Below are 21,701 nucleotides of genomic sequence, written 5' to 3' on the forward strand. Positions count from 1 at the left end.
CGCCTGTCAGAGTCAGAGTGAAATGCCTGTCAGTTAGTCAGAGTAAAACACACTGTCAGTTAGTCAAGACGAGTGTGAAACACCCTGTCAGTTAGTCAGAGAGTGAAACACCTGTCAGTAGTCAGAGAGGTGAAACGCCCCCCCCCCCCCCCCCCCCCCCCCCCCCCCCCCCCCCCTGTCAGTTACGTCAGCAGTGAACACCTGTCAGTTAGTAGAGTAAAACCTGTCAGTTAGTCAGAGTGAAACACCTGTCAGTTAGACAGAGTGAGTGAAAAGCCTTGTCAGTTAGGTCAGAGTAAAACACCTGTCAGTTAGTCAGAGTGAAATATCCTGTCAGCTAGGTCAGAGAAACACCTATAAGTGTAGTCAGAGAGTGAAACCCTGTCAGGTATGCACAGTAACCCACCTGTCAGTTAGTCAGAGTGCAAACGCCTGTCAGTTAGTCACGAGTAATAACCGCCTGTCATTTAGTCTGAGTAAAACACCTGTCAGTTTAGTAGCAAGTGGAAACACCTGTCAGTTAGTCAAGAGTGAGGAAACACCTGTCAGTTAGTCAGAGTAAAACACCTGTCAGTTAGGTCTGAGTAAAACACCTGTCAGTTAGTCAGAGTGAAACACCTATCAGTTAGTCAGAGAGTGAAACACCTGTCAGTTAGTCAGAGTGAAACACCTGTCAGTTAGTCAGAGTGAAACACCTGTCAGTTAGTCAGAGAGGTGAAACACCTATCAGTTAGTCAGAGAGTGAAAACACCTGTCAGTTAGTCAGAGTGAAACACCTTTCAGTTAGTCAGAGTGAACACCTGTCAGATAGTCAGAGTTGAAACACCTGTCAGTTAGTCAGAGTGAAACACCTGTCAGTTAGTCAGAGAGTGAAAAGCCTGTCAGTTAGTCAGAGTAAAACACCTGTCAGTTAGTCAGAGTGAAACACCTGTCAGTTAGTCAGAGAGTGAAACACCTGTCAGTTAGTCAGAGTGAAACACCTGTCAGTTAGTCAGAGTGAAAAGCCTGTCAGTTAGTCAGAGTGAAACACCTGTCAGTTAGTCAGAGTAAAACACCTGTCAGTTAGTCAGAGTAAAACGACTGTCAGTTAGTCAGAGAGTGAAACACCTGTCAGTTAGTCAGAGAGTGAAACGCCTGTCAGTTAGTCAGAGTGAAACACCTGTCAGTTAGTCAGAGTAAAACACCTGTCAGTTAGTCAGAGTGAAAAGCCTGTCAGTTAGTCAGATTGAAACACCTGTCAGTTAGTCAGAGTAAAACACCTGTCAGTTAGTCAGAGTAAAACACCTGTCAGTTAGTCAGAGTGAAACGCCTGTCAGTTAGTCAGAGTAAAATGCCTGTCAGTTAGTCTGAGTAAAACACCTGTCAGTTAGTCAGAGTGAAACACCTGTCAGTTAGTCAGAGAGTGAAACACCTGTCAGTTAGTCAGAGTAAAACACCTGTCAGTTAGTCTGAGTAAAACACCTGTCAGTTAGTCAGAGTGAAACACCTATCAGTTAGTCAGAGAGTGAAACACCTGTCAGTTAGTCAGAGTGAAACACCTGTCAGTTAGTCAGAGTGAAACACCTGTCAGTTAGTCAGAGAGTGAAACACCTATCAGTTAGTCAGAGAGTGAAACACCTGTCAGTTAGTCAGAGTGAAACACCTTTCAGTTAGTCAGAGTGAAACACCTGTCAGATAGTCAGAGTGAAACACCTGTCAGTTAGTCAGAGTGAAACACCTGTCAGTTAGTCAGAAAGTGAAAAGCCTGTCAGTTAGTCAGAGTAAAACACCTGTCAGTTAGTCAGAGTGAAACACCTGTCAGTTAGTCAGAGAGTGAAACACCTGTCAGTTAGTCAGAGTGAAACACCTGTCAGTTAGTCAGAGTGAAACACCTGTCAGTTAGTCAGAGAGTGAAAAGCCTGTCAGTTAGTCAGAGTAAAACACCTGTCAGTTAGTCAGAGTGAAACACCTGTCAGTTAGTCAGAGAGTGAAACACCTGTCAGTTAGTCAGAGTGAAACACCTGTCAGTTAGTCAGAGTGAAAAGCCTGTCAGTTAGTCAGAGTGAAACACCTGTCAATTAGTCAGAGTAAAACACCTGTCAGTTAGTCAGAGTAAAACGCCTGTCAGTTAGTCAGAAAGTGAAACACCTGTCAGTTACTCAGAGAGTGAAACGCCTGTCAGTTAGTCAGAGTAAAACACCTGTCAGTTAGTCAGAGTGAAACGCCTGTCAGTTAGTCAGAGTAAAACGCCTGTCAGTTAGTCTGAGTAAAACACCTGTCAGTTAGTCAGAGTGAAACACCTGTCAGTTAGTCAGAGAGTGAAACACCTGTCAGTTAGTCAGAGTAAAACACCTGTCAGTTAGTCTGAGTAAAACACCTGTCAGTTAGTCAGAGAGTGAAACACCTATCAGTTAGTCAGAGAGTGAAACACCTGTCAGTTAGTCAGAGTGAAACACCTGTCAGTTAGTCAGAGTGAAACACCTGTCAGTTAGTCAGAGAGTGAAACACCTATCAGTTAGTCAGAGAGTGAAACACCTGTCAGTTAGTCAGAGTGAAACGCCTGTCAGATAGTCAGAGTGAAATGCCTGTCAGTTAGTCAGAGTAAAACACCTGTCAGTTAGTCAGAGAGTGAAACACCTGTCAGTTAGTCAGAGAGTGAAACACCTGTCAGTTAGTCAGAGAGTGAAACGCCTGTCAGTTAGTCAGAGTGAAACACCTGTCAGTTAGTCAGAGTAAAACACCTGTCAGTTAGTCAGAGTGAAACACCTGTCAGTTAGACAGAGTGAAAAGCCTGTCAGTTAGTCAGAGTAAAACACCTGTCAGTTAGTCAGAGTGAAAATCCTGTCAGCTAGTCAGAGAAACACCTATCAGTTAGTCAGAGAGTGAAACACCTGTCAGTTAGTCAGAGTAAAACACCTGTCAGTTAGTCAGAGTGAAACGCCTGTCAGTTAGTCAGAGTAAAACGCCTGTCAGTTAGTCTGAGTAAAACACCTGTCAGTTAGTCAGAGTGAAACACCTGTCAGTTAGTCAGAGAGTGAAACACCTGTCAGTTAGTCAGAGTAAAACACCTGTCAGTTAGTCTGAGTAAAACACCTGTCAGTTAGTCAGAGTGAAACACCTATCAGTTAGTCAGAGAGTGAAACACCTGTCAGTTAGTCAGAGTGAAACACCTGTCAGTTAGTCAGAGTGAAACACCTGTCAGTTAGTCAGAGAGTGAAACACCTATCAGTTAGTCAGAGAGTGAAACACCTGTCAGTTAGTCAGAGTGAAACACCTTTCAGTTAGTCAGAGTGAAACACCTGTCAGATAGTCAGAGTGAAACACCTGTCAGTTAGTCAGAGTGAAACACCTGTCAGTTAGTCAGAGAGTGAAAAGCCTGTCAGTTAGTCAGAGTAAAACACCTGTCAGTTAGTCAGAGTGAAACACCTGTCAGTTAGTCAGAGAGTGAAACACCTGTCAGTTAGTCAGAGTGAAACACCTGTCAGTTAGTCAGAGTGAAAAGCCTGTCAGTTAGTCAGAGTGAAACACCTGTCAGTTAGTCAGAGTAAAACACCTGTCAGTTAGTCAGAGTAAAACGACTGTCAGTTAGTCAGAGAGTGAAACACCTGTCAGTTAGTCAGAGAGTGAAACGCCTGTCAGTTAGTCAGAGTGAAACACCTGTCAGTTAGTCAGAGTAAACACCTGTCAGTTAGTCAGAGTGAAAAGCCTGTCAGTTAGTCAGAGTGAAACACCTGTCAGTTAGTCAGAGTAAAACACCTGTCAGTTAGTCAGAGTAAAACACCTGTCAGTTAGTCAGAGTGAAACGCCTGTCAGTTAGTCAGAGTAAAATGCCTGTCAGTTAGTCTGAGTAAAACACCTGTCAGTTAGTCAGAGTGAAACACCTGTCAGTTAGTCAGAGAGTGAAACACCTGTCAGTTAGTCAGAGTAAAACACCTGTCAGTTAGTCTGAGTAAAACACCTGTCAGTTAGTCAGAGTGAAACACCTATCAGTTAGTCAGAGAGTGAAACACCTGTCAGTTAGTCAGAGTGAAACACCTGTCAGTTAGTCAGAGTGAAACACCTGTCAGTTAGTCAGAGAGTGAAACACCTATCAGTTAGTCAGAGAGTGAAACACCTGTCAGTTAGTCAGAGTGAAACACCTTTCAGTTAGTCAGAGTGAAACACCTGTCAGATAGTCAGAGTGAAACACCTGTCAGTTAGTCAGAGTGAAACACCTGTCAGTTAGTCAGAAAGTGAAAAGCCTGTCAGTTAGTCAGAGTAAAACACCTGTCAGTTAGTCAGAGTGAAACACCTGTCAGTTAGTCAGAGAGTGAAACACCTGTCAGTTAGTCAGAGTGAAACACCTGTCAGTTAGTCAGAGTGAAACACCTGTCAGTTAGTCAGAGAGTGAAAAGCCTGTCAGTTAGTCAGAGTAAAACACCTGTCAGTTAGTCAGAGTGAAACACCTGTCAGTTAGTCAGAGAGTGAAACACCTGTCAGTTAGTCAGAGTGAAACACCTGTCAGTTAGTCAGAGTGAAAAGCCTGTCAGTTAGTCAGAGTGAAACACCTGTCAATTAGTCAGAGTAAAACACCTGTCAGTTAGTCAGAGTAAAACGCCTGTCAGTTAGTCAGAAAGTGAAACACCTGTCAGTTACTCAGAGAGTGAAACGCCTGTCAGTTAGTCAGAGTGAAACACCTGTCAGTTAGTCAGAGTAAAACACCTGTCAGTTAGTCAGAGTAAAACACCTGTCAGTTAGTCAGAGTGAAACGCCTGTCAGTTAGTCAGAGTAAAACGCCTGTCAGTTAGTCTGAGTAAAACACCTGTCAGTTAGTCAGAGTGAAACACCTGTCAGTTAGTCAGAGAGTGAAACACCTGTCAGTTAGTCAGAGTAAAACACCTGTCAGTTAGTCTGAGTAAAACACCTGTCAGTTAGTCAGAGTGAAACACCTATCAGTTAGTCAGAGAGTGAAACACCTGTCAGTTAGTCAGAGTGAAACACCTGTCAGTTAGTCAGAGTGAAACACCTGTCAGTTAGTCAGAGAGTGAAACACCTATCAGTTAGTCAGAGAGTGAAACACCTGTCAGTTAGTCAGAGTGAAACACCTTTCAGTTAGTCAGAGTGAAACACCTGTCAGATAGTCAGAGTGAAACACCTGTCAGTTAGTCAGAGTGAAACACCTGTCAGTTAGTCAGAGAGTGAAAAGCCTGTCAGTTAGTCAGAGTAAAACACCTGTCAGTTAGTCAGAGTGAAACACCTGTCAGTTAGTCAGAGAGTGAAACACCTGTCAGTTAGTCAGAGTGAAACACCTGTCAGTTAGTCAGAGTGAAAAGCCTGTCAGTTAGTCAGAGTGAAACACCTGTCAGTTAGTCAGAGTAAAACACCTGTCAGTTAGTCAGAGTAAAACGCCTGTCAGTTAGTCAGAGAGTGAAACACCTGTCAGTTAGTCAGAGAGTGAAACGCCTGTCAGTTAGTCAGAGTGAAACACCTGTCAGTTAGTCAGAGTAAAACACCTGTCAGTTAGTCAGAGTGAAAAGCCTGTCAGTTAGTCAGAGTGAAACACCTGTCAGTTAGTCAGAGTAAAACACCTGTCAGTTAGTCAGAGTAAAACACCTGTCAGTTAGTCAGAGTGAAAAGCCTGTCAGCTAGTCAGAGAAACACCTATCAGTTAGTCAGAGAGTGAAACACCTGTCAGATAGTCAGAGTGAAACACCTGTCAGTTAGTCAGAGAGTGAAACACCTGTCAGTTAGTCAGAGTGAAACACCTGTCAGTTAGTCAGAGTGAAAAGCCTGTCAGTTAGTCAGAGTGAAACACCTGTCAGTTAGTCAGAGTGAAACGCCTGTCAGTTAGTCAGAGTGAAACACCTGTCAGTTAGTGTGAGTAAAACACCTGTCAGTTAGTCAGAGTGAAAAGCCTGTCAGTTATTCAGAGTGAAACGCCTGTCAGTTAGTCAGAGTAAAACACCTGTCAGTTAGTCAGAGTGAAACGCCTGTCAGTTAGTCAGAGTAAAACGCCTGTCAGTTAGTCTGAGTAAAACACCTGTCAGTTAGTCAGAGTGAAACACCTGTCAGTTAGTCAGAGAGTGAAACACCTGTCAGTTAGTCAGAGTAAAACACCTGTCAGTTAGTCTGAGTAAAACACCTGTCAGTTAGTCAGAGAGTGAAACACCTATCAGTTAGTCAGAGAGTGAAACACCTGTCAGTTAGTCAGAGTGAAACACCTGTCAGTTAGTCAGAGTGAAACACCTGTCAGTTAGTCAGAGAGTGAAACACCTATCAGTTAGTCAGAGAGTGAAACACCTGTCAGTTAGTCAGAGTGAAACGCCTGTCAGATAGTCAGAGTGAAATGCCTGTCAGTTAGTCAGAGTAAAACACCTGTCAGTTAGTCAGAGAGTGAAACACCTGTCAGTTAGTCAGAGAGTGAAACACCTGTCAGTTAGTCAGAGAGTGAAACGCCTGTCAGTTAGTCAGAGTGAAACACCTGTCAGTTAGTCAGAGTAAAACACCTGTCAGTTAGTCAGAGTGAAACACCTGTCAGTTAGACAGAGTGAAAAGCCTGTCAGTTAGTCAGAGTAAAACACCTGTCAGTTAGTCAGAGTGAAAATCCTGTCAGCTAGTCAGAGAAACACCTATCAGTTAGTCAGAGAGTGAAACACCTGTCAGTTAGTCAGAGTAAAACACCTGTCAGTTAGTCAGAGTGAAACGCCTGTCAGTTAGTCAGAGTAAAACGCCTGTCAGTTAGTCTGAGTAAAACACCTGTCAGTTAGTCAGAGTGAAACACCTGTCAGTTAGTCAGAGAGTGAAACACCTGTCAGTTAGTCAGAGTAAAACACCTGTCAGTTAGTCTGAGTAAAACACCTGTCAGTTAGTCAGAGTGAAACACCTATCAGTTAGTCAGAGAGTGAAACACCTGTCAGTTAGTCAGAGTGAAACACCTGTCAGTTAGTCAGAGTGAAACACCTGTCAGTTAGTCAGAGAGTGAAACACCTATCAGTTAGTCAGAGAGTGAAACACCTGTCAGTTAGTCAGAGTGAAACACCTTTCAGTTAGTCAGAGTGAAACACCTGTCAGATAGTCAGAGTGAAACACCTGTCAGTTAGTCAGAGTGAAACACCTGTCAGTTAGTCAGAGAGTGAAAAGCCTGTCAGTTAGTCAGAGTAAAACACCTGTCAGTTAGTCAGAGTGAAACACCTGTCAGTTAGTCAGAGAGTGAAACACCTGTCAGTTAGTCAGAGTGAAACACCTGTCAGTTAGTCAGAGTGAAAAGCCTGTCAGTTAGTCAGAGTGAAACACCTGTCAGTTAGTCAGAGTAAAACACCTGTCAGTTAGTCAGAGTAAAACGACTGTCAGTTAGTCAGAGAGTGAAACACCTGTCAGTTAGTCAGAGAGTGAAACGCCTGTCAGTTAGTCAGAGTGAAAAGCCTGTCAGTTAGTCAGAGTGAAACACCTGTCAGTTAGTCAGAGTAAAACACCTGTCAGTTAGTCAGAGTAAAACACCTGTCAGTTAGTCAGAGTGAAAAGCCTGTCAGTTAGTCAGAGTAAAACACCTGTCAGTTGGTCAGAGTGAAACAGCTGTCAGTTAGTCAGAGTAAAACACCTGTCAGTTAGTCAGAGTGAAAAGCCTGTCAGCTAGTCAGAGAAACACCTATCAGTTAGTCAGAGAGTGAAACACCTGTCAGATAGTCAGAGTGAAACACCTGTCAGTTAGTCAGAGAGTGAAACACCTGTCAGTTAGTCAGAGTGAAACACCTGTCAGTTAGTCAGAGTGAAAAGCCTGTCAGTTAGTCAGAGTGAAACACCTGTCAGTTAGTCAGAGTGAAACGCCTGTCAGTTAGTCAGAGTGAAACACCTGTCAGTTAGTGTGAGTAAAACACCTGTCAGTTAGTCAGAGTGAAAAGCCTGTCAGTTATTCAGAGTGAAACGCCTGTCAGTTAGTCAGAGTAAAACACCTGTTAGTTAGTCAGAGTGAAACGCCTGTCAGTTAGTCAGAGTAAAACGCCTGTCAGTTAGTCTGAGTAAAACACCTGTCAGTTAGTCAGAGTGAAACACCTGTCAGTTAGTCAGAGAGTGAAACACCTGTCAGTTAGTCAGAGTAAAACACCTGTCAGTTAGTCTGAGTAAAACACCTGTCAGTTAGTCAGAGAGTGAAACACCTATCAGTTAGTCAGAGAGTGAAACACCTGTCAGTTAGTCAGAGTGAAACACCTGTCAGTTAGTCAGAGTGAAACACCTGTCAGTTAGTCAGAGAGTGAAACACCTATCAGTTAGTCAGAGAGTGAAACACCTGTCAGTTAGTCAGAGTGAAACGCCTGTCAGATAGTCAGAGTGAAATGCCTGTCAGTTAGTCAGAGTAAAACACCTGTCAGTTAGTCAGAGAGTGAAACACCTGTCAGTTAGTCAGAGAGTGAAACACCTGTCAGTTAGTCAGAGAGTGAAACGCCTGTCAGTTAGTCAGAGTGAAACACCTGTCAGTTAGTCAGAGTAAAACACCTGTCAGTTAGTCAGAGTGAAACACCTGTCAGTTAGACAGAGTGAAAAGCCTGTCAGTTAGTCAGAGTAAAACACCTGTCAGTTAGTCAGAGTGAAAATCCTGTCAGCTAGTCAGAGAAACACCTATCAGTTAGTCAGAGAGAGAAACACCTTTCAGTTAGTCAGAGTGAAACACCTGTCAGATAGTCAGAGTGAAACACCTGTCAGTTAGTCAGAGTGAAACACCTGTCAGTTAGTCAGAGAGTGAAAAGCCTGTCAGTTAGTCAGAGTAAAACACCTGTCAGTTAGTCAGAGTGAAACACCTGTCAGTTAGTCAGAGAGTGAAACACCTGTCAGTTAGTCAGAGTGAAACGCCTGTCAGTTAGTCAGAGTGAAACACCTGTCAGTTAGTCAGAGTAAAACACCTGTCAGTTAGTCAGAGTAAAACGCCTGTCAGTTAGTCAGAGAGTGAAACACCTGTCAGTTAGTCAGAGAGTGAAACGCCTGTCAGTTAGTCAGAGTGAAACACCTGTCAGTTAGTCAGAGTAAAACACCTGTCAGTTAGTCAGAGTGAAAAGCCTGTCAGTTAGTCAGAGTGAAACACCTGTCAGTTAGTCAGAGTAAAACACCTGTCAGTTAGTCAGAGTAAAACACCTGTCAGTTAGTCAGAGTGAAAAGCCTGTCAGTTAGTCAGAGTAAAACACCTGTCAGTTGGTCAGAGTGAAACAGCTGTCAGTTAGTCAGAGTAAAACACCTGTCAGTTAGTCAGAGTGAAAAGCCTGTCAGCTAGTCAGAGAAACACCTATCAGTTAGTCAGAGAGTGAAACACCTGTCAGATAGTCAGAGTGAAACACCTGTCAGTTAGTCAGAGTGAAACACCTGTCAGTTAGCCAGAGCGAAACACCTGTCAGTTAGTCAGAGTAAAACACCTGTCAGTTAGTCAGAGTGAAACACCTGTCAGTTAGTCAGAGTGAAAAGCCTGTCAGTTAGTCAGAGTGAAACACCTGTCAGTTAGTCAGAGTAAAACACCTGTCAGTTAGTCAGAGTAAAACGACTGTCAGTTAGTCAGAGAGTGAAACACCTGTCAGTTAGTCAGAGAGTGAAACGCCTGTCAGTTAGTCAGAGTGAAACACCTGTCAGTTAGTCAGAGTAAAACACCTGTCAGTTAGTCAGAGTGAAAAGCCTGTCAGTTAGTCAGAGTGAAACACCTGTCAGTTAGTCAGAGTAAAACACCTGTCAGTTAGTCAGAGTAAAACACCTGTCAGTTAGTCAGAGTGAAAAGCCTGTCAGTTAGTCAGAGTAAAACACCTGTCAGTTGGTCAGAGTGAAACAGCTGTCAGTTAGTCAGAGTAAAACACCTGTCAGTTAGTCAGAGTGAAAAGCCTGTCAGCTAGTCAGAGAAACACCTATCAGTTAGTCAGAGAGTGAAACACCTGTCAGATAGTCAGAGTGAAACACCTGTCAGTTAGTCAGAGAGTGAAACACCTGTCAGTTAGTCAGAGTGAAACACCTGTCAGTTAGTCAGAGTGAAAAGCCTGTCAGTTAGTCAGAGTGAAACACCTGTCAGTTAGTCAGAGTGAAACGCCTGTCAGTTAGTCAGAGTGAAACACCTGTCAGTTAGTGTGAGTAAAACACCTGTCAGTTAGTCAGAGTGAAAAGCCTGTCAGTTATTCAGAGTGAAACGCCTGTCAGTTAGTCAGAGTAAAACACCTGTCAGTTAGTCAGAGTGAAACGCCTGTCAGTTAGTCAGAGTAAAACGCCTGTCAGTTAGTCTGAGTAAAACACCTGTCAGTTAGTCAGAGTGAAACACCTGTCAGTTAGACAGAGAGTGAAACACCTGTCAGTTAGTCAGAGTAAAACACCTGTCAGTTAGTCTGAGTAAAACACCTGTCAGTTAGTCAGAGAGTGAAACACCTATCAGTTAGTCAGAGAGTGAAACACCTGTCAGTTAGTCAGAGTGAAACGCCTGTCAGATAGTCAGAGTGAAATGCCTGTCAGTTAGTCAGAGTAAAACACCTGTCAGTTAGTCAGAGAGTGAAACACCTGTCAGTTAGTCAGAGAGTGAAACACCTGTCAGTTAGTCAGAGAGTGAAACGCCTGTCAGTTAGTCAGAGTGAAACACCTGTCAGTTAGTCAGAGTAAAACACCTGTCAGTTAGTCAGAGTGAAACACCTGTCAGTTAGACAGAGTGAAAAGCCTGTCAGTTAGTCAGAGTAAAACACCTGTCAGTTAGTCAGAGTGAAAATCCTGTCAGCTAGTCAGAGAAACACCTATCAGTTAGTCAGAGAGAGAAACACCTTTCAGTTAGTCAGAGTGAAACACCTGTCAGATAGTCAGAGTGAAACACCTGTCAGTTAGTCAGAGTGAAACACCTGTCAGTTAGTCAGAGAGTGAAAAGCCTGTCAGTTAGTCAGAGTAAAACACCTGTCAGTTAGTCAGAGTGAAACACCTGTCAGTTAGTCAGAGAGTGAAACACCTGTCAGTTAGTCAGAGTGAAACGCCTGTCAGTTAGTCAGAGTGAAACACCTGTCAGTTAGTCAGAGTAAAACACCTGTCAGTTAGTCAGAGTAAAACGCCTGTCAGTTAGTCAGAGAGTGAAACACCTGTCAGTTAGTCAGAGAGTGAAACGCCTGTCAGTTAGTCAGAGTGAAACACCTGTCAGTTAGTCAGAGTAAAACACCTGTCAGTTAGTCAGAGTGAAAAGCCTGTCAGTTAGTCAGAGTGAAACACCTGTCAGTTAGTCAGAGTAAAACACCTGTCAGTTAGTCAGAGTAAAACACCTGTCAGTTAGTCAGAGTGAAAAGCCTGTCAGTTAGTCAGAGTAAAACACCTGTCAGTTGGTCAGAGTGAAACAGCTGTCAGTTAGTCAGAGTAAAACACCTGTCAGTTAGTCAGAGTGAAAAGCCTGTCAGCTAGTCAGAGAAACACCTATCAGTTAGTCAGAGAGTGAAAAGCCTGTCAGTTAGTCAGAGTGTGAAACACCTGTCAGTTAGTCAGAGTGAAACACCTCAGTAAGTCAGAGTGAAACGCCTGTCAATTAGTCAGAGTGAAACACCTGTCAGTTAGTCATAGTGAAACACCTGTCAGTTAGTCAGAGAGTGAAACACCTGTCAGTTAGTCAGTGTGAAACACCTGTCAGTTAGTCAGAGTGAAAAGCCTGTCAGTTAGTCAGAGTGAAACACCTGTCAGTTAGTCAGAGTGAAACGCCTGTCAGTTAGTCAGAGTGAAACACCTGTCAGTTAGTCAGAGTAAAACACCTGTCAGTTAGTCAGAGTAAAACACCTGTCAGTTAGTCAGAATGAAAAGCCTGTCAGTTAGTCAGAGTGAAACACCTGTCAGTTAGTCAGAGTAAAACACCTGTCAGTTAGTCAGAGTAAAACACCTGTCAGTTAGTCAGAGAGTGAAACACCTGTCAGTTAGAGTGAAACACCTGTCAGTTAGTCAGAGTAAAACACCTGTCAGTTAGTCAGAGTGAAACACCTGTCAGTTAGTCAGAGTAAAACGCCTGTCAGTTAGTCAGAGTAAAACACCTGTCAGTTAGTCAGTGAAACACCTGTCAGTTAGTCAGAGTAAAACACCTGTCAGTTAGTCAGAGTAAAACACCTGTCAGTTAGTCAGAGTGAAACGCCTGTCAGTTAGTCAGAGAGTGAAACACCTGTCAGTTAGTCAGAGTAAAACACCTGTCAGTTAGTCAGAGTGAAACATCTGTCAGTTAGTCAGAGTAAAACACCTGTCAGTTAGTCAGAGTAAAATGCCTGTCAGTTAGTCAGAGTAAAACGCCTGTCAGTTAGTCAGAGTAAAACACCTGTCAGTTAGTCAGAGTGAAACACCTGTCAGTTAGTCAGAGTAAAACACCTGTCAGTTAGTCAGAGAGTGAAACACCTGTCAGTTAGTCAGAGTGAAACGCCTGTCAGTTAGTCAGAGTGAAACACCTGTCAGTTAGTCAGAGTGAAACACATGTCAGTTAGTCAGAGAGTGAAACACCTGTCAGTTAGTCAGAGTGAAACGCCTGTCAGTTAGTCAGAGTAAAACACCTGTCAGTTAGTCAGAGAGTGAAACACCTGTCAGTTAGAGTGAAATGAATGTATGTTAGTCAGAGTGAAACACCTGTCAGTTAGTCAGAGTAAAACACCTGTCAGTTAGTCAGAGAGTGAAACACCTGTCAGTTAGTCAGAGTGAAATGCATGTCAGTTAGTCAGAGAGTGAAAATACACCATGACACATAGAGAAAGCTACAAAGCAAAATATCTATCAATGTTGGACTTGACATAAACCCTTTTGCTCTTTGGGGATTATAGGTAATGCAATGGTATCAATGTTAGATGGAGAGTGAAAGTCTCAGAACTCTCTCACACTGACGACCATGATTAACTCTACCCTGAGGCTCAGTCTAACCTCCACCTTAAAAACAAACCAGCCAATTACCCAACAAGGGAATTATCCCTCCTCACTAAGACACTCTCTCTTTCCCCTTGTGGCGCTACACTTTACCACTGATAACACTGTTCTGCCACTGAACCTAACAAATTACACAGCCCCATCCTCTCTTGCTCAGCTAATTTCCTCTGGAGCTGACAACGCTGGGTCAGAGCAATACCCTGCACCTGGCAAGGCTGTGCTCTGCTCTGCTGTGAGACAACACTAACGAGGTTCTGTATCTTTTTTAGGAACTTTTTATTGGGAGACGCTAATTTTATTCCAGGCACTTTTAGCTGTCGCACAGGGACCACATTAGAAATGATTCATGCTCAGAGAGGGAGAGAGAGAGGGAGTGGATGTGCTGACTTGTTCTAAGAACAAACTTTCTAAAAAGTTCATGCCACAGTATGGAGGAGAAGTGCCATTTAAAAAGATGGTTTTCTATTCAGCAAATTCTTGTGTGGGTGTTGACGTCTGTCAAAACCAAGATCATACTCTGACTCCATTTGTTATAAGTCCCCATTCAGACCTAGTCCCCATTCAGACCTAGTCCCCATTCAGGCCTTTGTGCTGAGAGAAATGAACTGTACAAAAAGGAATTGACCATCATGTTTTTATGTTCACGTATTTCATTTGCTGACAACAACAAAAACATTGTTGAACATTGACTTACCTTGAGGACGTCGGATTTGGTGCTGAGGGCATCAGACTGCTGAACAGCCTCAGTCAGGGCCTGAACGTCGCTGTGTGGATGTGGCTGAGCGGTGTGTCTGGTTGAGCCCAGCCTGAGAAGCAGCAGCCCCAGCAGGAAGCCAAAGGCCATGCCCAGAGCCATGCCTGACATGTAGGGGCCCAGGGGGAGAATGAAGTAGGCGTATGACAACACAGCCACACAGAACAACCCCATGCGTGGTGGTGGTAGAGAGGTGGGTTGATGGGGTCCTGAGGAGATCAGAGAACCAGGCAATCTCCGCAGACGACTGTGATGATGTCTCTCGACGGCCACAACCTGCATGACTTCATCGTAGGTGCAGATCTCCAGTTCCTCTGTCGTGTAGTTTAGTTTGTTATCGTGGTGATTGTGGACAGAACATGTTCTAGTGGGCAGACCCTTCCTGGGATGTCTGGCACATGGCCAGTCAAACACCGGCGGAGAGCCACCCTCCGTTCTCTTGGTGCTCTGCAGAGGAGACTCTGTGTTACCCACCTCCATGCTGTCCATCCTCCCCACACAGACCCCTCTGGAGCTGGGGGAGTCGGCTGAGGGAGTCCCTGTAGCTCTCTGGTGCTTGGGGCTGCCTGCTGCTGCATTCTCCTTACTGAACATAGGCTCCTGCATGGCCTCAGAGAACTTCCGCTTCGTGTCCTCCAGCTCCATCTTGAAGAAGCCTGCCTTGGTGCCTTCGGACGGGGATAGAGTGACTGGTGAGGGTGGGGCGGTACGGGAATCTCTGTTACTCCTTCCCTTAGGCTGAGTTAGGTTCTTCCACTGCAGGTGGAGGTTGAGGCGGGAGTCAGACTTGGACTGCGACACCTCTGGCTCTGAGCGGGAGATCTCAGTAGAGATGGACTTGACCAGGCTGAGGAAGGGCCGGGGTCTAAGGGATGAGCCCTGAGAGAGCTCCAGCTCTGTGGACAGGGATTTCACCAGGCTGGCCAGGGGCTGGTGGGTGGGGGTGGCTGGGCCGGGGGAGAGGAAGCTAGGGGCTAAGATGGAGGAGTCCTCCAGGGACCCAGGGGAAGAGGGGGAGAGGGGTACGTGGAAGGCTGGGGAGTACAGGCAGTGTTGGTCCTCCTCCTCTGTGGAGTTCAGTCTCTCCTTGGAGAGGGAGATGTAAGGAGTCTGGTCGACATAGTCGTGTTCCAGGGGGAAGATGAGCTCGTTGTCATCCAGACTGTCCCACTCACCCTCTGTGCCTGTTAGCTGGATCACGATCCCTCTCCTGAGCCCGCCATGGTGGGCCCTGACTGGGGGAGCAGGAGACGGACAGCGGGCCGGGCTCTGGGGGTCATGGGTTGGCCTTACACCTCCCATTCCACCTCCTCCATCTGCTCCTTCTCTTCCTCTCGCCTCATTTTCTCCTATCTCTGCCATTTCTTATCTTTACATTGCAGACCAAGGCACCTAGGAGTTAGCATAAGAAATAACAACCCAGTCAGCTACTGTTCATTATTAAGTCCCAGGAGAGAGGGAGAGAAAAAAGAGAGAGAGAGCTTCTTTTGACATGTTTATGCATCATTTTAATCATCAGCATGTTCCTTTCAGTGAGAAGAAGTGTGAACGTAGCTTGGCAGGAGAGGGGAAAGGACTTACATTTAAATCTCTGTATTGACGTCTGCCTACATCTGAATCAGGCCCTGATAACAACATCTCCCTCTCCCCCTGCTGTGGCTTCACATTTGTGTGTGTGTGTGTGTGTGTGTGTGTGTGTGTGTGTGTGTGTGTGTGTGTGTGTGTGTGTGTGTGTGTGTGTGTGTGTGTGTGTGTGTGTGTGTGTGTGTGTGTGTGTGTGTTGGGAAGTAGGGCCTATCCAGAAATAGATGAGAGTTTCCTCCCCATATGTTGTTTAAAATAGGGAAGAACACAGTGCTTCAATCCAATTCTGTACTTTGTTAGGGAAGAAGTGCTGATTAAAAGGTAAGATTACACTCATTCACAAGGCTACACTAATATAATAATTATTAATGCATATTAACTTCCAGAGAAAATGCTAGTTTTTGGGTTGAAATGACATGGAAACAATGTTGATTCAACCAGTTTTTGATCCCCAGTGGGATCAGTCTGTCTTACTGTTAGCACTGTCGTCTGAGCACAGAGCAGCCCGTCAGCATGATGTGATTGGTTCTTGCTTTAGCAGCTTAAAGTGCAGCTTATGTAACACTAAGATGAATGGTAACGGTAGTCAGAGATGCTTTCACTCTCCTCCTTCAGGCAGCCAGACAGACATTTTGACAGCCTGTATGTTTACATCTATTCTGTTCCCACGGTACTAGAGTGCTGAGAGTGGAACAGAGCTAACAGAAAGCTTGGAATGGAGTGACTGTGAGTGTGGAAATGACAGGATCAGTGGACAGGAAGATGATGATGATGATGACCCAATGAGATCCCAGTTCCTCCACCAGTCTATCTGGGGATTTGTCCGAAATGGCACACTTTTCCCTACATAGCGCACTACTGTTCGTAATTTTAGTGCACTATATAGGACTTCCAGCCAGGACAGGGTATCTACCAATTTTTCATGGTTAGCTAGCTATCTAGCCCTATTGACTTACTATGGACTTGGGACTTACCCATTCACTGAACCGTCTTCCAGCCAGGGCAATAGCAATAGAGACGAAATAAGATATACACAAAGCAATCGTTTTGCTTGATAACTATCAGCTAGCTTTATGTGAATAGTAATAATGTAGCTAACCAGATAGTTTAACAGGCAAAAATAACCTAAAACTAATATTATGCAAGATAGATGTAAATTCTTCTGTAGTAGCTAGCCAGTTAGCCCTATTGATTTAATATGGGCTTGCTATCTACGGTACATTGGTAGGTAAACATGCCAAAATGATATACACACACTCTCATTCAAATACACACATACACGGGGACACACACAGGTAAATAGAGCCAGACATGCACTCAAACATATACAGTTGGCCTTGCTGTTATGATTTTTGTTGTTTTTTGCATTGTTGTTTTCTGTTTTTCTTTTTTACATATTTCTCTTTAGTTGGTTGTTGGTGCATTGGGGGGTTCTTGGGGGTGGGGAATGGAATTAATTAAATGTCTTATCTATTTATTTTCTTGGGGGGGGCTGTGGGAGGGGTCTCAGATGGTTGAGGGGCAGCTATTGGGTAACTGTGGGGGGATCTTTGAGGGTTCGGATCCCCGTTTTTGGCCTTGTGGGAGATCTGTCGACATGCCCTTGAGCAAGGCATTGACCCTGGATACTTCTGTGTGTTGCTCTGAATGGGAGTCTGTTGGATGACTGGTGTGGTGTAGTTGTTGAGCGGCTTCACTGCAAGTATATTATATGTTTTGGATTCAATAACAAAAAAAATATATATTTAATACATATTAAAAAACACAGCATGTATATATTTTGTATAAAATATTTTAGTCAGGCAACATATGAGATGGTGAATAGGCAAGATTTCATTCCGAAGTCGGAGAATATTTTCTCTCGCTTCAGCTCATTGATTTCAATACATTTTGAATAATATTTTAAATGGTTGCGTCATATTTCTTTGCATACTTTCCGTTGAAGCTTGGATCGATGCATGCTTTGAAATAGGTATAAATGGAGTATGCATTCGAGGAGTGCCCTCCGTGCTCCGTTTCACATACTTTCATTTGTACTCATACTCTGACCCTCCCGTGCCCCAATTTGTGTGCTCGGAGCACTGTAGTATGCATTTTGAGAAGCACCCACAAAGTCCCAGACAGCATCAGACCTCCCAGCCTGGGGACAAACAGCATCAGACCTCCCAGCCTGGGGACAGACAGCATCAGACCTCCCAGCTTGGGGACAAACAGCATCAGACCTCCCAGCTTGGGGACAAACAGCATCAGACCTCCCAGCTTGGGGACAAACAGCATCAGCCCTCCCAGCTTGGGGACAAACAGCATCAGACCTCCCAGCTTGGGGACAAACAGCGTCAGACCTCCCAGCTTGGGGACAAACAGCATCAGACCTCCCAGCCTGGGGACAGACAGCATCAGACCTCCCAGCCTGGGGACAGACAGCATCAGACCTCCCAGCCTGGGGACAAACAGCATCAGACCTCCCAGCCTGGGGACAGACAGCATCAGACCTCCCAGCCTGGGGACAAACAGCATCCGACCTCCCAGCCTGGGGACAAACAGCATCAGACCTCCCAGCTTGGGGACAAACAGCATCAGACCTCCCAGCCTGGGGACAAACAGCATCAGACCTCCCAGCCTGGGGACAGACAGCATCAGACCTCCCAGCTTGGGGACAGACAGCATCAGACCTCCCAGCTTGGGGACAAACAGCATCAGACCTCCCAGCTTGGGGACAAACAGCATCAGACCTCCCAGCTTGGGGACAAACAGCATCAGACCTCCCAGCTTGGGGACAAACAGCATCAGACCTCCCAGCTTGGGGACAAACAGCGTCAGACCTCCCAGCTTGGGGACAAACAGCATCAGACCTCCCAGCCTGGGGACAGACAGCATCAGACCTCCCAGCCTGGGGACAGACAGCATCAGACCTCCCAGCCTGGGGACAAACAGCATCAGACCTCCCAGCCTGGGGACAGACAGCATCAAACCTCCCAGCCTGGGGACAAACAGCATCAGACCTCCCAGCCTGGGGACAGACAGCATCAAACCTCCCAGCCTGGGTGCACAGTGCATTCACAGAAATAGTAGCAATATACACACATAGGTGCATGAGTGCACACACACAAACAGTATATGCAGGTGCACACAAACACACACACACACACAAACACTTCTCTATCTCTCTCTGTCTCTCTCCAGGGACCTCCTTCACACATAAAAATACAAATCTGTACAAAACGTATTCTGAGTGAGAATAAAGCCTTCACCTCTAGCTGTAGTAATCTGGTCTCCATGGCCTAAGCCAGTGGCAGCGCTGTGCTATGACAGACATGGATTGCATTCCAAAGGGCACTCTATTCTCTTTATAGTACACTACTTTTGTCCACAGCCCATAGGACTCTGATCAAAAGTAGTGTCCTATATATAGGGAATAGGATGCCATTTTGGGAAGCATCCATGGTTATGAAATGCCTCAGGCAGCATTATCTACCAGGCAGCATTATTCTAGACAGGCTCAACCACGGCTTGGCTAATATAATGCTTGACACACGATGATGGACTGGTGGACATTTGACGTGTCAACTCAGCATGTAATGTAAAGAGCATGAAGGACTATCAGTCAGTGGAGCATGCAAAGGGTGAAGTCATGCTGGTGACACTGGCAGTATAGAACAAGGTAACTATCAACTAGTTTACCAGTTGCAGTGGTATATGGATTTTCCATTGTAGGGTTAAGTAAAATTCTACCTAAAATGAATTCCCAATCTCATGTGTACTGCAGTATACTATACAGGCTATAGAGGAAAGCTTTATAGGAAGCAGCAAGTATTTGCCCTGATAATCTGAGATAGCCACTATGTCATTCAGTCTATGGAGGAGTTACTCTACTCCTCCTAGGGCAAGTCAATGTTCTCCATCACCAATGTGCCTCCATGTGAGCACTACTGCACTGACAGACAGACAGACAGACAGACAGACAGACCTCTCAGGCCATGCAGTGTCAATACCCTCTCTCTGAGTCTGATCAGACAGCCGGCCAGTGCCAGAGAACCACATTAACCATAATGCACGCTTTCACTGTAAAGTCAGACAAATAATATTGTGGACAAAAATAACAATGAATATGTTTGGAGATCTGGAAACTTGTTGACCCACTGATTTCTTTAACATCACTGACAGCTATCACGGTGACAGCACTAGGCCTATGGATATCTTCCAAATCAATTGGATCTGGAAGTGGTACAAAATAATAAACTGTGATCTCATTGATACATGTATGGTATAAATGGTGATCAGTTATTGTGATAAATGATGCTCTGTCTAGAGACAAAAGACAAAAAAGTTCCTGACATGCTATGGCATAAATTAACTAAATGCTATAAATAAAACATGTCAAGCCATAGGATGTTCTTACAGGTCTATAAAGCATGTGAGGCGCCAAAACATATTGAATTAAAAATCAATAATATCAAAACGGACCTCAACTCACTTGGTTATCGCAGCAGCATGGACACCCACCACACCACTTGGTTATCGCAGCAGCATGGACACCCACCACACCACTTGGTTATCGCTACAGCATGGACACCCACCACACCACTTGGTTATCGCTACAGCATGGACACCCACCACACCACTTGGTTATCGCAGCAGCATGGACACCCACCACACCACTTGGTTATCGCAGCAGCATGGGCACACACACCACTTGGTTATCGCTACAGCATGGACACCCACCACACCACTTGGTTATCGCAGCAGCATGGACACCCACCACACCACTTGGTTATCGCTACAGCATGGACACACACCACACCACTTGGTTATCGCTGTAGCATGGACACACACCACACCACTTGGTTATCGCTGCAGCATGGACGCACACACCACTTGGTTATATTACAGAATGGACACCCACCGCATCACTTGGTTATCGCTGCAGCATGGACGCACAAACCACTTGGTTATAGCTGCAGCAAGGACGCACACCACACCACTTGGACGTACACAACTTCTTCTCGTGTAGGCTATTCTTCAATCCTCACAAACACTATGAGAAGCGAACTCCATTCTCCATGACTAACTTGACTATACGATTTGCAATTCAATCAGTTAAATTCAATAGTCTTTATTCTCGAAAATAACGGTTTGTCAAGATTGTCGGATGCGACCTGAAGAGATGTCCCGCGAAATGCGCATAGTGTGCTCTTGCCACATAAAGCCTGGCTATAGCTGCGCGCACTTGCTTTACAAATTGTAATTATTCATGACTAACGCCCAGAAGAATATTGCCGGTTTTTCCTATTTTAGTGAAGTGAAGTCACTGCCTGGTATAAACGTAGATAGACCAGCTGCAAACCGATTTTAGAATAGAAGAGATCATGTGACTCCAGTTCCACCACGCGCTGCGCTCGCTCACACTTACCCCTCGCAGATTGACTCTGTTCTCTCCAGATGTGACACGCGCTCCCAGCATCAGCAGCAGCTAGAGCTCCTCTCAGAATCTCACCAATCTGATTCTAAAAACCATGGCTGCAGTGCACATTAATCAGTGCACTTTAAATGGCGATGATCAGTTGGTGTTGCTTCTATGTAGCCTACCTCTGCTTTTTTATGAGGTTTAGCTTTATTCTGACGTCACTAAGGCCATTCAAATCATTGTGAAACAACATAGGAACTGGACAATACAAAGTATACAATCACATTTCGAGTCAGTCTAAACTTTTAAAATTGAAATACTCAAAACACCATCATTATGTAGTAAAACCATGAAAAGTAGTGCTTGCACCTAAACTGAGATCTGGTGTTTGGAGGGTGTTTAAATGTAAAACCCAATGTAAGTGTTAGGATACACAGAATGGAAGTACTGGTTCTTCAATCTGAATATTTGTGTTTTTAAGTGTTTCAGTGCATGTAAAAGACAGTATCAAAACAATGTTTTGGAAGACTGTGTCCTTCATACAATCAAATGGTTTCAAATTACCAGTGGTTTATAGGATAAATATTGATTGATGAAGATTTTCAGTCAATATTTTGATCAACATTTTAAAGAAAACTGGGAATTGAATACTTTTCATGGGTAGACAATGGCACTAATGTCCACCAGGCTACAGTTGCCAGGCCCATTGTGAGATTAGAAATAATTGTACAATTAAAATGTTTAGGGCTATGTAAATCATAGCAGTGGTATCATGTAAAGTAATCCTTCTAATCCTTCTAACCTGGATAAGAGGTAAGAGCGTCTGGATAAGAGCGTCTGCTAAATGACGTAAATGTAGAATGTATAAAGTGAACTTTCATCACTAGTACCCATGTGAGAAAGTGGATGTGAACTTGGGTGTCCTACTTGTCAAAACACTGCCTTAGTCCACTCAGCCAGTGTGCAGGACTAACTGTTGTGCTGAGCTGCCATTGTTACAATGAGCACATGGGGCACAATTCAGACTGTAGATAAGTACACTTCAACATGGACTCAATAAAACATGGACTTAAGTCAATAACCTAATTATACATTCATATACTATCATTACTGCTTGTTATTATGTGCTGTTTA

At 44.6% G+C, this 21,701-nt stretch overlaps 1 protein-coding gene across 1 annotated transcript in view; it reads right to left on the bottom strand.

The window, feature by feature from the left end:
* LOC115153654 (testis-expressed protein 2-like) overlaps positions 1–20,361 on the bottom strand; it is a 61,444-nt gene extending 41,083 nt beyond the window's left edge. The window contains exons 1-2 of the mRNA XM_029699283.1: positions 19,638–20,361; positions 13,520–14,971 (exon numbers count right to left, since the gene is read on the bottom strand). Of these exons, the coding sequence (XP_029555143.1) occupies positions 13,520–14,941 (1,422 nt within the window). The 5' untranslated portion in view covers positions 14,942–14,971; positions 19,638–20,361. The remainder of the gene's footprint in view (positions 1–13,519; positions 14,972–19,637) is intronic.
* Between the last annotated feature and the right edge of the window lie 1,340 nt (positions 20,362–21,701).

The sequence above is a fragment of the Salmo trutta genome, chromosome 18 (assembly GCF_901001165.1).
Source record: "Salmo trutta chromosome 18, fSalTru1.1, whole genome shotgun sequence".
NCBI lineage: Eukaryota > Metazoa > Chordata > Actinopteri > Salmoniformes > Salmonidae > Salmo > Salmo trutta.